General features: G+C 44.4%; 1 protein-coding gene and 1 long non-coding RNA gene across 2 annotated transcripts in view; one reads left to right on the top strand and one right to left on the bottom strand.

The window, feature by feature from the left end:
• Positions 1-12,372, top strand: part of LOC122561568 (uncharacterized) — a 130,147-nt gene that overhangs the window by 83,222 nt on the left and 34,553 nt on the right. Inside the window, exon 9 of the mRNA XM_043713365.2 lies at positions 9,733-9,854. Within this exon, the coding sequence (XP_043569300.2) occupies positions 9,733-9,854 (122 nt within the window). The remainder of the gene's footprint in view (positions 1-9,732; positions 9,855-12,372) is intronic.
• LOC148145903 (uncharacterized) overlaps positions 1-12,372 on the bottom strand; it is a 62,190-nt gene that overhangs the window by 44,606 nt on the left and 5,212 nt on the right. The window lies entirely within an intron of this gene.

The following is a 12,372-nucleotide window of genomic DNA, read 5'->3' as shown; positions in this document are numbered from 1 at the left end:
ACACAGGGAGTACCTTGTCTCGGGGCTGAGGAACAGTGGAGATATCCAGGTGCAATGAGGTTGGATTACTGCTCAGCTCAGTACGTCATGTTTATAAAATAATGAAGGGTATAGAGAATGGGAGTTGTCTTTTCCCCAGGGATGCTGGATTTCATGACTTGGGGGCCCATTTTTAAGGTGAGAGGAGAGAGATTTAAAAAAGACATGAGGGGCAATTTATTTTGACCTGAGGTGGTTCGCATGTGGAATGAACACCCTGAGGGAGTGGTGGATGTGGGTACATTTGCAACATTTAAAAGACGTTTGGATAAGTGCATGAAAGGAAAGGTTTAGAGGGATATAGGCCAGGAGCAGGCAGATGGGACTAGTTTAGTTTGGATTACGTTCAGCATGGACTGGTTAGACCGAAGGGTCTGTTTCCATGCTGTATGATTCTATGACTCTATGAACACTGGATATTAAAGTTTGACTCTCACAACAGTCTTCTCATTGCTGCATATTCAGCAACCCACGTCCTTACAGCTGTCATGATGACAGAGTTATTATGAGGCAGTTTTTTTTAGATGGTAACCTGTGGTATTTGCCATGACTAGCAGTATGTGGTGCTGGGCAAGGGTTCTTAGAAGTCATTCACTGCCTCCAATCCTCCCTTGTCTTGTGCCTACCTAGTGACAAATGGTGGAGGATACATCACGGTAGCATTCTGCTAAGATTAAAAAGATGGTTTATTGTATAATAACAACAGGAACAACCATAGTTGATCAGGCATAATGACTAGGACCTTATGGAGCTGGTGCAGGTTACAAAGTAGCATTGGTGGGCACAGTGGCTCAGTGGTTAGCACAGCCGCCTCACAACTCCAGGGACCCCGGTTTGATTCCAGCCTTAGGGAGTCTGTGTGGAGTTTGCATGCTCTCCCTGTGTCTGGGTGAGTTTCCTCTGGTGCTCTGGTTTCCTCCCACAGTCCAAAGATGTGCAGGTTAGGTGGATTAGCCATGGGAAATGTGAGTTTACAGGATATAGCATGGGATGAGTCTCGGTGCAATGCTCTTCGGAAAGTTGGTGTGAACTTGATGGAATAAATGGCCTGTTTCTGCAAAAAACTTGGCCAGATTGTGTGTGACATCAGGATGGGTGGAGCCAATATAACATTAACTCCTTCAGATCCATTACCTTATACAATACTGGAGTGTTTTTATTATCTGTTGGATCTGTTTTCCTCACGGGTGTTGATTTGGGTGGCACAGTGGTGGCACTACTGCCTCAGAGTGCCGGGTTCGATTCCAGCCTCGGGCAACTGTCTGTGTGGAGTTTGCACATTCGCCCTGTCTCTGCGTGGGTTTTCTCCAGGTGCTCCGGTTTCCTCCCACAATCTAAAGGTGTGCAGGTTAGGTGCATTAGTCAGGGGTAAATGTAGAGTAATAGGTTCGGGGAATGGTTCTGGATGGGTTACTCTTCGGAGGGTCGGTCTGGACTTGTTGGGCCAAATAGCCTGTTATTTAGATCAAAGGCAGAATTTAAAAAGGATCCTTTCTTCAGGGAATCGCCGAAGGAGAAAAAATAGGCTATGATCAGAATAATTTAACATTACTTAGATATAAGCCCATTTGTTACCGCCCTCCTTTACAATCAAGGATACTGAAAAACCCACCAATATGATCATTTATCCTGGATGGAAAAGGAAGATTTCATTAGCAAAAACACTTTGTTATAATATGTTAAAGGATAACCTATGATCAATAATTCATTCCTAGTTTTCAAGTTTGTTTGTGGGATGTGTCTGATGTCTCAAGACCAGCGTTTGTTTCGCATCCCTAACTGCCCTTGAAGTCAGTGGCTTGCTGGACCATTTCAGACGGTACTTGAGAGTCACCCAAATTGCTGTGGTACTGGAGTCACATGTAGGCCAGACTGAGTCAGGATGGTCGATTCCACACCTCCACCTACACAGTAAGGGCATAAGTGAACCATTTGCAGTTTTAACAATTGAAGGTCCCTGTTCTTAGATTTTTAATTTTTTTAAATTAAATTTCATCATTGCTATGCTGAAATTTGAGCCCATGTCCACAGACTATCGGCCTGACTCATTTAGTGACATTACCACTTGTCTGCCTTAAATGTCTGCCTGATCAGTACTTCAGTCATAGAGTCATAGAGATGTACAGCATGGAAACAGTCCCTTCGGTCCAACCCGTTCATGTCGACCAGATATCCCAACCCAATCTAGTCCCAGCTGCCAGCACCCGGCCCATATCCCTCCAAACTCTTCCTATTCATGTACCCATCCAAATGCCTCTTAAATGTTGCAATTGTACCAGCCTCCACCACTTCCTCTGGCAGCTCATTCCATACACACACCACCTTCTGCGTGAAAAAGTTGCCCCGTAGGTCTCTTTTGTATCTTTCCCCTCTCACCCTAAATCTATGCCCTCTAGTTCTGGACTCCCCGACCCCCGGGAAAAGACTTTGCCTATTTGCCCTATCCATGTCCCTCATAATTTTGTGAACCTCTATAAGGTCACCCCTCAGCCTCCGATGCTCCAGGAAAAACAGCCCCAGCCTGTTCAGCCTCTCCCTTTAGCTCAAATCCTCCAACCCTGGCAACATCCTTATAAATCTTTTCTGAACCCTTTTAAGTTTCACAACATCTTTCCGATAGGAAGGAGGCCAGAATTGCACACAATATTCCAACAGTGTGACCTCCCAACTCCTGTACTCAATACTCAGAAAAGATTAAAATGTTTCGAAATTTTAAAAATCTGTGTAAGCAGTTTGAAGTTCATAGAATCCCTATAGTGTGCAAAGAAGCCATTCAGCCTAGGGAGTCCACATTTCCCCTCCAAAGAGCATGCTACCTGGACCCACCCCCCCCCCCAAGCCTGCATTCCCCATGGCTCGTCCACCCAGCCTGCACACTATGGGTAATTTAGCATGGACAATTCACCTAACCTGCACATCTTTGGATTGTGGGAGGAAACCGGAGTATCTGGCGGAAACCCACACAGACACGGGGAGAATGTGCAAACCCCACACAGACAGTTACCCTAGGGTGGAATCGAACCCTGGCGCTGTGAAGCAGTAGTGCTAACCACTGAGCCACCATACCGCCCTTGGGAATGGGTTCTTACTTCTTCCGCTAATATTACTTAAGGCTGAAACTGAGATGAGTTCCCAGCTCTTGCTATTAGTACTCGCTGATTTGAAATGCTGGCTATACAGAAAATGAAGTAAAAATAGGTTGGTGAGGACATAAAAGAGTCTCTCCTTATCAGATGCTTTTAATCGAATGGTTCCTCAGAGTCTGGTCCCACTCTGGTATCTAGTGTGTTGAAAACCTCGACAGTTTCCAGTATTTCAACACTTGGTATCAGCAGTATAAAGACCCAGTCATATTCACTCCCTTGGAATGTCGCAAATAGGTTGTACTTGGTACAAAAAGCATGAACTAATCATCGACCGAAAGAGCCAACGGAGGATCAAAGAAACCTCAATTACATCTGAATACTCTAGTCTGTTCAAGGCCACTTCTTTCGGTCTGACGGTGAACTCTCAGCTTGACTATTAAAGGAAAAGAAAGACTTGCATTAATATTGTTCAAGGTGATGGGACGGGGTTGTGGTTCCCTCCTCCTGGGTCCTGGAATCTGTCCGATCTCCCCGACAGGAAAGGCCAAAGTTTAATGTCTCATCCAATCATAAAACTGCTATCTTCAACATGTAGGGTAAAGAGTTAAATATGGCATTACTGTAATAATTACTACTGAGTGTGTGTGTGTGTCTGTATGTGTGTATAAAGAGCTATGTCTTAATGAGATCAGGTCATGTGCAACAGCAGGGAGACAGTGAGATCTGCAAATCAGAGTTGCTGGAAAAGCACAGCAAGTCAGGCAGCATCTGAGGAGCAGGAAAATCAACGTTTTGGAAAAGCCCTTCATTAGGAATTGCAACAGCATTCTGAGTGTTTAAGGTAGTAGAAATGTCCTCTTTTCCCGTCAGGGGCTGGGATAGGGGGAAACATTAGGACCCAAAACGCTCAGCAGTTCTGATTTCTGTCTCTATTTCCAATCTCTTGGTTATAGTTACGTTTAACTAAGGCTAATCCTCACTGGCATGAGCCTGCACTACCTTCTGTCAAGAGCATATGAACATATAAAATGAGAGCAGAAATAGACAATTCAACCCTTCAAGCCTGCTCCACCATTCAATGTCATCATGTCTGAGTTATCTGTGTTTTGAATTCCACATTCTATCTCTAACCAACTCCCATAATCATTGTTTCCTGTGCCAAGCGAAAACATCTGTCCACCCTCACAGATAATTAATGATACTGCCCATAAGGCCTGGTAATACAGCACAGGTCTCCCTCACCATTCCACTCAAGTACTGATGTGGATAATGTGCTTAATTTTCAGCAGTGCTACTTGAACTGAAGACCTTCTGGCTTCAAGTCAAGAGCATGACTAACTGATCCACAGCTCACACATAGTCCCTAGGGATCAAAAATGTGAAGCTGACATGGAGTCATACAGCACGGAAACAGACCTTTCAGTCCAACCAGGCCGTGCCAACCATAATCCCAAACTAAACTAGTCCCACCTACCTGACCTTGGCCCATATCCCTCCAAACCTTTCCTATTTGTGTATTTATCCTAATGTCTTTTAAATGTTGTAACTGTACCTGCATTCACCACTTCCTCTGGCAGTTCATTCCACACACGAACCACTGTCTGTCTGAAAAAAGTTACCCCCATGTCCTTTTTTAAATCATTCTCCTCTCACCTTAAACAATATGCCCCCTAGCTTTCAACTGCCCCACCCAAGGGAAAAGACCCTTGCTATTAACCTTATCTGTGCCCATGATTATTTTATAAACCTCAATAAGGTCACCCCTCAACCTCCTACTGTCCGGTACAAAAAAGTCCCAGTCTTTCCAGTCTATTTTTATATCTCAAACCCTCCATTCCTGGGCAACATCCTGGTAAATCTTTTCTGAACCCTCTCCAGTTTAATAATATCCTTCTGATAAAAAGGGTGACCGGAACTGCACACAGTCATGCTCTTGACTTGAAGCCAGAAGTTCAAGTAGCACTGCTGAAAATTAAGCACATTATCCACGTCAGTAGTTGAGTGGAATGGTGAGGGAGACCTGTGCTGTATTACCAGGCCTTGTGGGCAGCATCATTAATTATCTGTGAGGGTGGACAGATTTTTTTGTTTGGCAAAGGAATCAACGATTATGGGAGTTGGTTAGAGATACAGTGTGGAATTCAAAACACAGATAACTCAGGCATGATGACATTGAAGGGTTAAAGAGTGGCCTCACCAACATCCTGCACAACCTCAGCATGACTTCCCAACTCCTATGCTTTGCTAAGCGCCTTCTTAACCACCCTGTCTACGATTTTCAAAGAAATATATACCTGAACCCCTAGGTTTCTCTGTTGTACAACACGATCTAAGGCTCTACCATTAATCTATAAGTCCTGTCCTTGTTTGTTTTACCAAAATGTAATAATACCTCGCACTAATCCAAATTAAACTCCTCAGCCAATTGACCCAATGATCAAGATCTTTTTGGAATCTTAGATAACCTTCTTCACTGTCCACTATACCACCAAATTTGGTGTCAACTGCAAAATTACCGGCCATACCTCCCATATTTTCATCCAAATCATTTACATAAATGACAAACAAAAGTGGACCCAGTACCGATTCACGTGGAATACCGCTGGTCACAGGCCTCCAGTCCAAAAAACAACCCTACAGCACCACCCTCTGTCTCCTCCCATCAAGTTAATTGGCAATCTCAACCTGAATCCCATGGCCAATAACATCCACATCTTGTGAATGAATAGATTGGTTTTGAAAAAATAATTAATCCTTCCAGTAGAGGCCATACCTCAAAATGGGAACGATCAGGTACCAGTCACATCTCAAGAAATCTCTCTTCTCAGAGATGGCATGCTATGGTTTCCCATATCACTTTTTTTAAAAACAATAATTGCCTCACAGCTTCCCACACCTGGAAACGGTTTTACAGACTCCTGCTGAAAGTGGATGGGGGTCTGTACAGTAAAATGATGGTCTGCCCACTATCTTCAAAGCCACGCCTCTATCTGCCTCCCACAGTGCAATGGGTTGGGAAAGCATCAAGTCAGCCCCACATCCTTGAGCCTGTTGAGAGCCTTAACTGGAGGAATTATTGGCTGCTGAGGATCTGGTGATTGTAATACAAGTTCCAGAGCTACGCAGAGGCAGGTAATGCAGGCAGGCAGTCCACAGCTATCACAGGGCAGCATGGTGGCTCAGTGGTTAGTACTGCTGCCCCACAGCACCAGGGATCCGGGTTCAATTCTAGCCTTGGGCGACTGACTGTGTGGAGTATGCACGTTCTCCCCGTGTCTGCGTGGGTTTCCTCCGGGTGCTCCCAGTTTCCTCCCACAATCCAAAGATGTGCAGGTCAGGTGAATTAGCTATGGTAAATTGCCCATAATGTTCTGGGATGTGTAGGTTAGGTGCATTAGTCAGGGTAAATGTAGAGTATTAAGGTAGAGGAATGGGTCTGGGTCTGGATGGGATACACTTCAGAGGGTCAGTGTGGACTTGATGGGCCAAATGGCTGTGGGGATTCTATGATTTTATCTCAGCGCAGAATGTCATTGGGCAGAAAAATTGCAGGGTGAGTTGGGGTGGTGTTTATCCTTTGTGGGACTTCCCTTCTGTGAGATCATAGTCTTCCTTTAAGTCTTTCCCTGCTGGTCTCTAAATCCCAACCACCTCTCAATGTGCATGGATGCCAACAATTACCAGCTTCTGGCCAGGGTAGATTGCTGCTGTCATCCTCTTCTGGGTCTAAGGGTTTACAGTGTTAGAAGGAAAACCCCTAGTGAGTCTTAAAGGCTGATGTGTGGCTGACTAAGCCCAGTGAACTATTATAGCAGGTTACCCCTTGACCAGTTATAGAGCTAGTGTTTGTTTCAGGAGCAGTTGGTCTCTGATTGATCTGTCTTTGGTCAGACTTGACATATGTTGGTCTCTGTGCTATCAGGAGAAAAGGAGGATTGCAGATGCTGGAGAGTCAGAGTCAAAACGTGTGGCGCTGGAAAAGCACAGCAGGTCATCCGAGGAGCAGGAAAAATTGATGTTTCGGGCATAAGCCCTTCATCAGGAATGTGTCTGGTGATGTCTGCTTCCAGCGCAGATACATGGAGTCAGCGGCAGAGGCAGGATTGGGTCCAGCAGCATCATTGGCAGCTGGATCGGTGAGGTGGGCCCGAAGCAGACTCATGGTAGCGCTGGAGTCGAGTTTGGGCACGTGTGGTACCCAACAGTATCAGCGGCGTCTGCATTGGTGAGGTCCAGCAAGGGACTCACGGGGATGAGTTGGCACTGGAGTGTGGCTACTTCTATTCCAGCAGCAGTGCTGTGGGGAAGGGGCCACCAGGCCAATGGCCCATGATGGAGCACTTAACGAGAAGGACTGTAAAGTCAAATGGCAGAGCAGACTCGATGGGCTGAATGGCCTAATTCTGCTCCTATATCTTATAATCTTATGATCGTATGGTAAGTTAGACATTGTTACTGTGATGATGAGGAGGTATGAGATTGCACTTCTGTCCTCTCTGAGGTTTCCCAAGATGCTCGAATTCTCTCCGACCAAGTCCCTGTGACATCATCCGAATGGGTGGAACTTTATGCCCTCCGCAACATTAACCCTTACAGATTCATTACCTTGTCCAATCCACCCCCATACACCCCCAAAGGGAGTAGAATCCAGCCCCTTGACGTGTTCAATCCTGAAGGTTTGATATTTAGATAGACAAGCTGATACTGAACACTCTCCTTCACAGCAAAGTGGGACACCACCAACCTAAACAAACTGCAAGGTGCCATCTCAATGGCGATTGAGGATGGGCAGTACACTGGCACCACACACAGCCCAAGTGCTAACAAAGATAGATGTACCTAGTTGCTGGTCAGTTCTGATCCATTTCACTGTCCTGCTCTCCGTGCAGATTGTATAAATTAAATAAAATACTTGCCAAGCACCAGCTGTGTCTTTGCATTTTCACCCAGTGTACATGACTATGTATTGGACCCAAACTCAGGAAAACATGCCAGGGTTGACTTAGATAGAATTCCTTGATGTTTGCAGCACAGTAACAAGCCACTCTGCCCACTTCTCCATGGCAGTATTTACACAGCTTCAATCCCACTGTACAGACGTAGAGTGTGTAAATTGTGCCGTGTTAGACTCCATTCTGGAAAGGACAATTCTCTCACTTAGGCTGAGGTGGGTACTGCAGATGCTGGAGATTAGAGTCAAGATTAGAGTGGTGCTGGAAAAGCACAGCAGGTCAGGCAAGATCTGAGGAGCAGCAAAACCGACGTTTCGGGCAAAAGCTCTTTGTAGAGTCAGTTGTTGTTCTGCTCAAATAAGCACGTTGTGTTGTGATAGTTCTTAAACTAACACATTATATTGCACTCAATGGTGAAGTAAAGGTAAAGGTCATGAAACCAGACAATACAGCTGCACTTTCATTAGAGGGAGACAGCTGGGGTTGTTTAACCTGAGGGTCACCACACGTCAGGTGAGGGGAGAGGTTGAGAAGAAGAGACATAAGAACTAGGAGCAGGAGTGGGCCATCTGGCCTGATGAGCCTAACCTGCCATTCAATAAGATCATGGCTTATCTTTTCATGGCCTCAGCTCCATTTACCTGCCCTCTCACCATAACTCTTAATTTCTTTACAGTTCAAAAAATGATCTACCTTAGCTTTAAAAACGTTTACTGAGGAAGCCTCAACCACTTCACTGGGCAGGGAATTCCACAGATTCATCTGAAGAAGTTCTTTCTCAATTCAGTCCTAAATCTGCTCCCCGTAATGTGGAGGCCATGCTCTCTTGTCCTAGTCTCACCTGCCACTGGAAACATCCTCTCTACTTTGATCTTATCCAATCCCTTCATAATTTAAGATGTTTCAATAAGATCCCCCCCCCCCCCATTCTTCTAAATTCCAATGAACATAATCCCAGTCCTCTCAGTCTCTCATCATCAGCCAACCCCCTCAACTCCAGAATCAACCCAGTGAACCTGCTCTTTCTTTTTATATTTTTCCCCAGCGCCCATGTTGTGTGTGTGCAGGTGTGAGACACAGTGAAAGACACAAGGTCTACAAATCTTTACTCAATTTCCACCACCAGGAAGAAAGGAAACACCCAAGTGGCCAGTGACAAGCAGTGCCCTTCACATCAAAGGGCAATGCTGCGTGATCAAACAGTGAAGGGGAGGGCGGGCATCAAATCAAAATAGAGTTGGAGGGGGAAATAACACTCCCTGCGGCGCCCACCTCCCCCTGAACAAATCCAGGGTGTTGGTGGACACCGCGTGCTCCTTCTCCAAGGACACCCGGGCTCTAACGTAACCACGGAAGAGGGGCAGGCAGTCGGCCCTAACGACCCCCTCCACGGCCCGCTGCCAAAATGTTAGTTTAATGCTGGGAAGTTGATAATCGGTATTGCCTGCCCCACCCCACCCCCAATCATTGCCTCTCCCACCTATATTCTTTGTTTAGACTTAATCCAATTTCATCCTTCAATATGGAACAATGCTGCAGTCAAACACCACTCACCATCTGGAAAGAGCTCCCATGTGTAAAACGCATTTTATGGAGTCTGCGTCGTTCCCTTTTTTGTAGTGCATTTCTTTTTTTTTCTTTTGTTTATTGGCCAGGAAATGGAGGATCTCCTGTTGGCCAAGATGAAGGAGCTTAGCTGTAAAAACGACAACCAGCCTGCTTCTTTACAAGGAGATATTTTGGCATTTAAATGTATGCTTGAGTCAGAGGAGAGAAGGTGAGTATTCACTGATAAGTCCTAAACATATTGATGGTAGTTATTGTGGCCTCATTTGAAAGTTTGGTTCTGTTTTCTCCGCACCCTGAGTACAAAAGAGGAACTGCAATAATTCAGCCAGGCTCCTTTGACAGTATCTCTCAAACCTGGAACGTCTACCACTTAGAAGCACAAGGGAGACACACATGGGAATACCAACACCAACATGTCTCCCTCTAAGTACTGACTTGGAAACATATCACCATTCCTTCAGTGTTAAACATCCGCCCATTGTGGGTGTCCACCTTCCCATCCCCCCACCACCACCATATACACTGCAGCAGTTCAAGAAGGCAGCTCATCACCACCTTCTCAGGGGTAGTTAGAGATATCCCCGCATCCAGCGAGTGAAAGAAAGGGAGTGAGAATGGATACCTCTCCTGAGTATGTTCTAAGACTGTATTATATTCCTCAGTTTCAACAAGCTGTGTAGACCATGTAGGATACATGGCACAGAATGGGACTACTGGTCTCGCAGGCACTTATTATGCTGCACTTCAGCCACATCCCAACTCCCTTCAAATAAACTGAAGAAGACATTTTGTAAGACTCAGAACAGATACAAACCAGTGAGAACCAATGACTGGAGAAATCCTGCTCACTCACACACCCTATTCACTCCAGAAAATGAGTCTGGGCATTAACAGTGGAAAGTTAAGAAATTACATGTGAATTCAACAGATATTTTGCACTTATCTTCACTGTAGAGGATACAGGTAACATCCCAGAAATATAATCGTGAATCAGGCTGTGAAAGGGAGCGAGGAACTAAAAACAATTACAGTCATCAGTATTGCAATAAAGGAATATCACGTCAAATGAAATCAGCCTCACTATCACTGGATTCACAACACAGTGAAATTAAAACATTCAATGACACCAAAGTTGTCCAATAATTCCAACCAGGTTTTATGAATAACAGATCTTGGGCACCATGTTAATTTATTGTTAATAATGTAACTCTAGCAGACCAACGTTAAGCAAGAATATCATTTAATTAATATTGATGAGTTAAAGCCCAATCCTCTTTGATCAGAGCCCCAACTCACACATAGACAGACAGACAAGCACAGTTAAGGGATACATTTAAAAGAAAATAAAGGAAATATAATTTGCCAGTTTATGAAGCAGTTTCAAATAATAGATGCAAGTGAGGACTGCAGATGCTGGAGATTAGAGTCGAGAATGTGGTGCTGGAAAAGCACAGCAGGTCAGGCAGCATCCGAGGAGCAGGAAAATCGAAAACGTTGACTCTCCTGCTCCTCGAATGCTGCCTGACTTGCTGTGCTTTTCCAGCACTACACTCTTAACTTCAAACAATAGATACCAAGACTTCATGAAATCCTTGGGCAATGGGCTGGTCACAGGCAATCTCTGAAGTCACTGATTAATGCAAACAGTTTCATCAGATTCTGAGAAACATTTATCGAATAAAGGGGAATCCTGATTTGGTTACCCAGCGTCCCCTTAAATGCATCGTACTGTTCACTTCAGCCAGTCCCTGTGATAGTGCATTCTGGATTCTCACCACTTTCTGGAAGGTAAGATTCCTTCCTAAGGAATGACTTTCAGAGGAGACTTTCAGTGTGCCTTCACTTTATTGAAACCTTGCACACTTCAAAGACCTTTATCAAGTCATCCTCTTTTTCTTAAGGGAAAAGAGACCCAGCCTGTTCATCCTTTCCTGACATGTTTGCTAATGCATTTCTGTTACTATTCTTGTAAATCCTCTCTCCAGTGCCTCCACATCCTGGGCTTAATAAAATAGGAACAAGAGATTGTGTCTGATTACCAACCCTATAGGAGGTTTTGCTGCACTCCAGGTGCAACATAAATGAAAGTTGTTGTTGAAAGCAGAGTCTGTTGGTGTACTGGAACAGGCACCATAAAGTGTGCCCCCTGCATTGCCAAATTCCTTTTGATGACCTTGGACAATAAGGGCATATGTTTAATGTAGCTGATACAGCAAACTTTGTTTTAACCAGCATCTTGTGAACCGGCGCGCTCGATAAACTGGCAAAAATTATATCCCTCTAATACCGCTAAGTGTTTTGTAGTATTCTGTCCAATTATTATATATTTTTCAATTTATTTGCTGCAATGTAAGTATACTTGTTCAATTGAATGGCCACACGAAATATTAACAGCTGATTCCATTTTGAGTCAATTTCTCCTCAAATACCACAATGTTTGATTAGTCAGTTGAGGGTGTGAGTGAGAAGACTCTCTGTTGATAAGTTTTATTCAAGGCAAAGTTCCAATATTATTTAACTGATTAATGCTGTAAATCAAGTATAACAATGATGTGTATACCCCCTGCATACACAGTATTTCTATCACTTAGTATGTGTTTTTACATTGATTATATGGACCTCTTGATTATTTGATCAACTCCTGGATCCGCAGGTGCTGGCTAATAAAAGGTTTGCTGTGTTATGCAATAACCGAGTACGTAAACATAAATGCTTTCAAATGTCTT

This window comes from Chiloscyllium plagiosum, unplaced genomic scaffold (genome assembly GCF_037043375.1).
Source record: "Chiloscyllium plagiosum isolate Xiang-an unplaced genomic scaffold, Cpla_swu_hap1 HiC_scaffold_23, whole genome shotgun sequence".
NCBI classification, from domain to species: Eukaryota; Metazoa; Chordata; class Chondrichthyes; order Orectolobiformes; family Hemiscylliidae; genus Chiloscyllium; species Chiloscyllium plagiosum.
The sequence above is the reverse complement of the archived record's forward strand: the minus strand, read 5'-3'. Positions and strand labels throughout refer to the sequence as shown.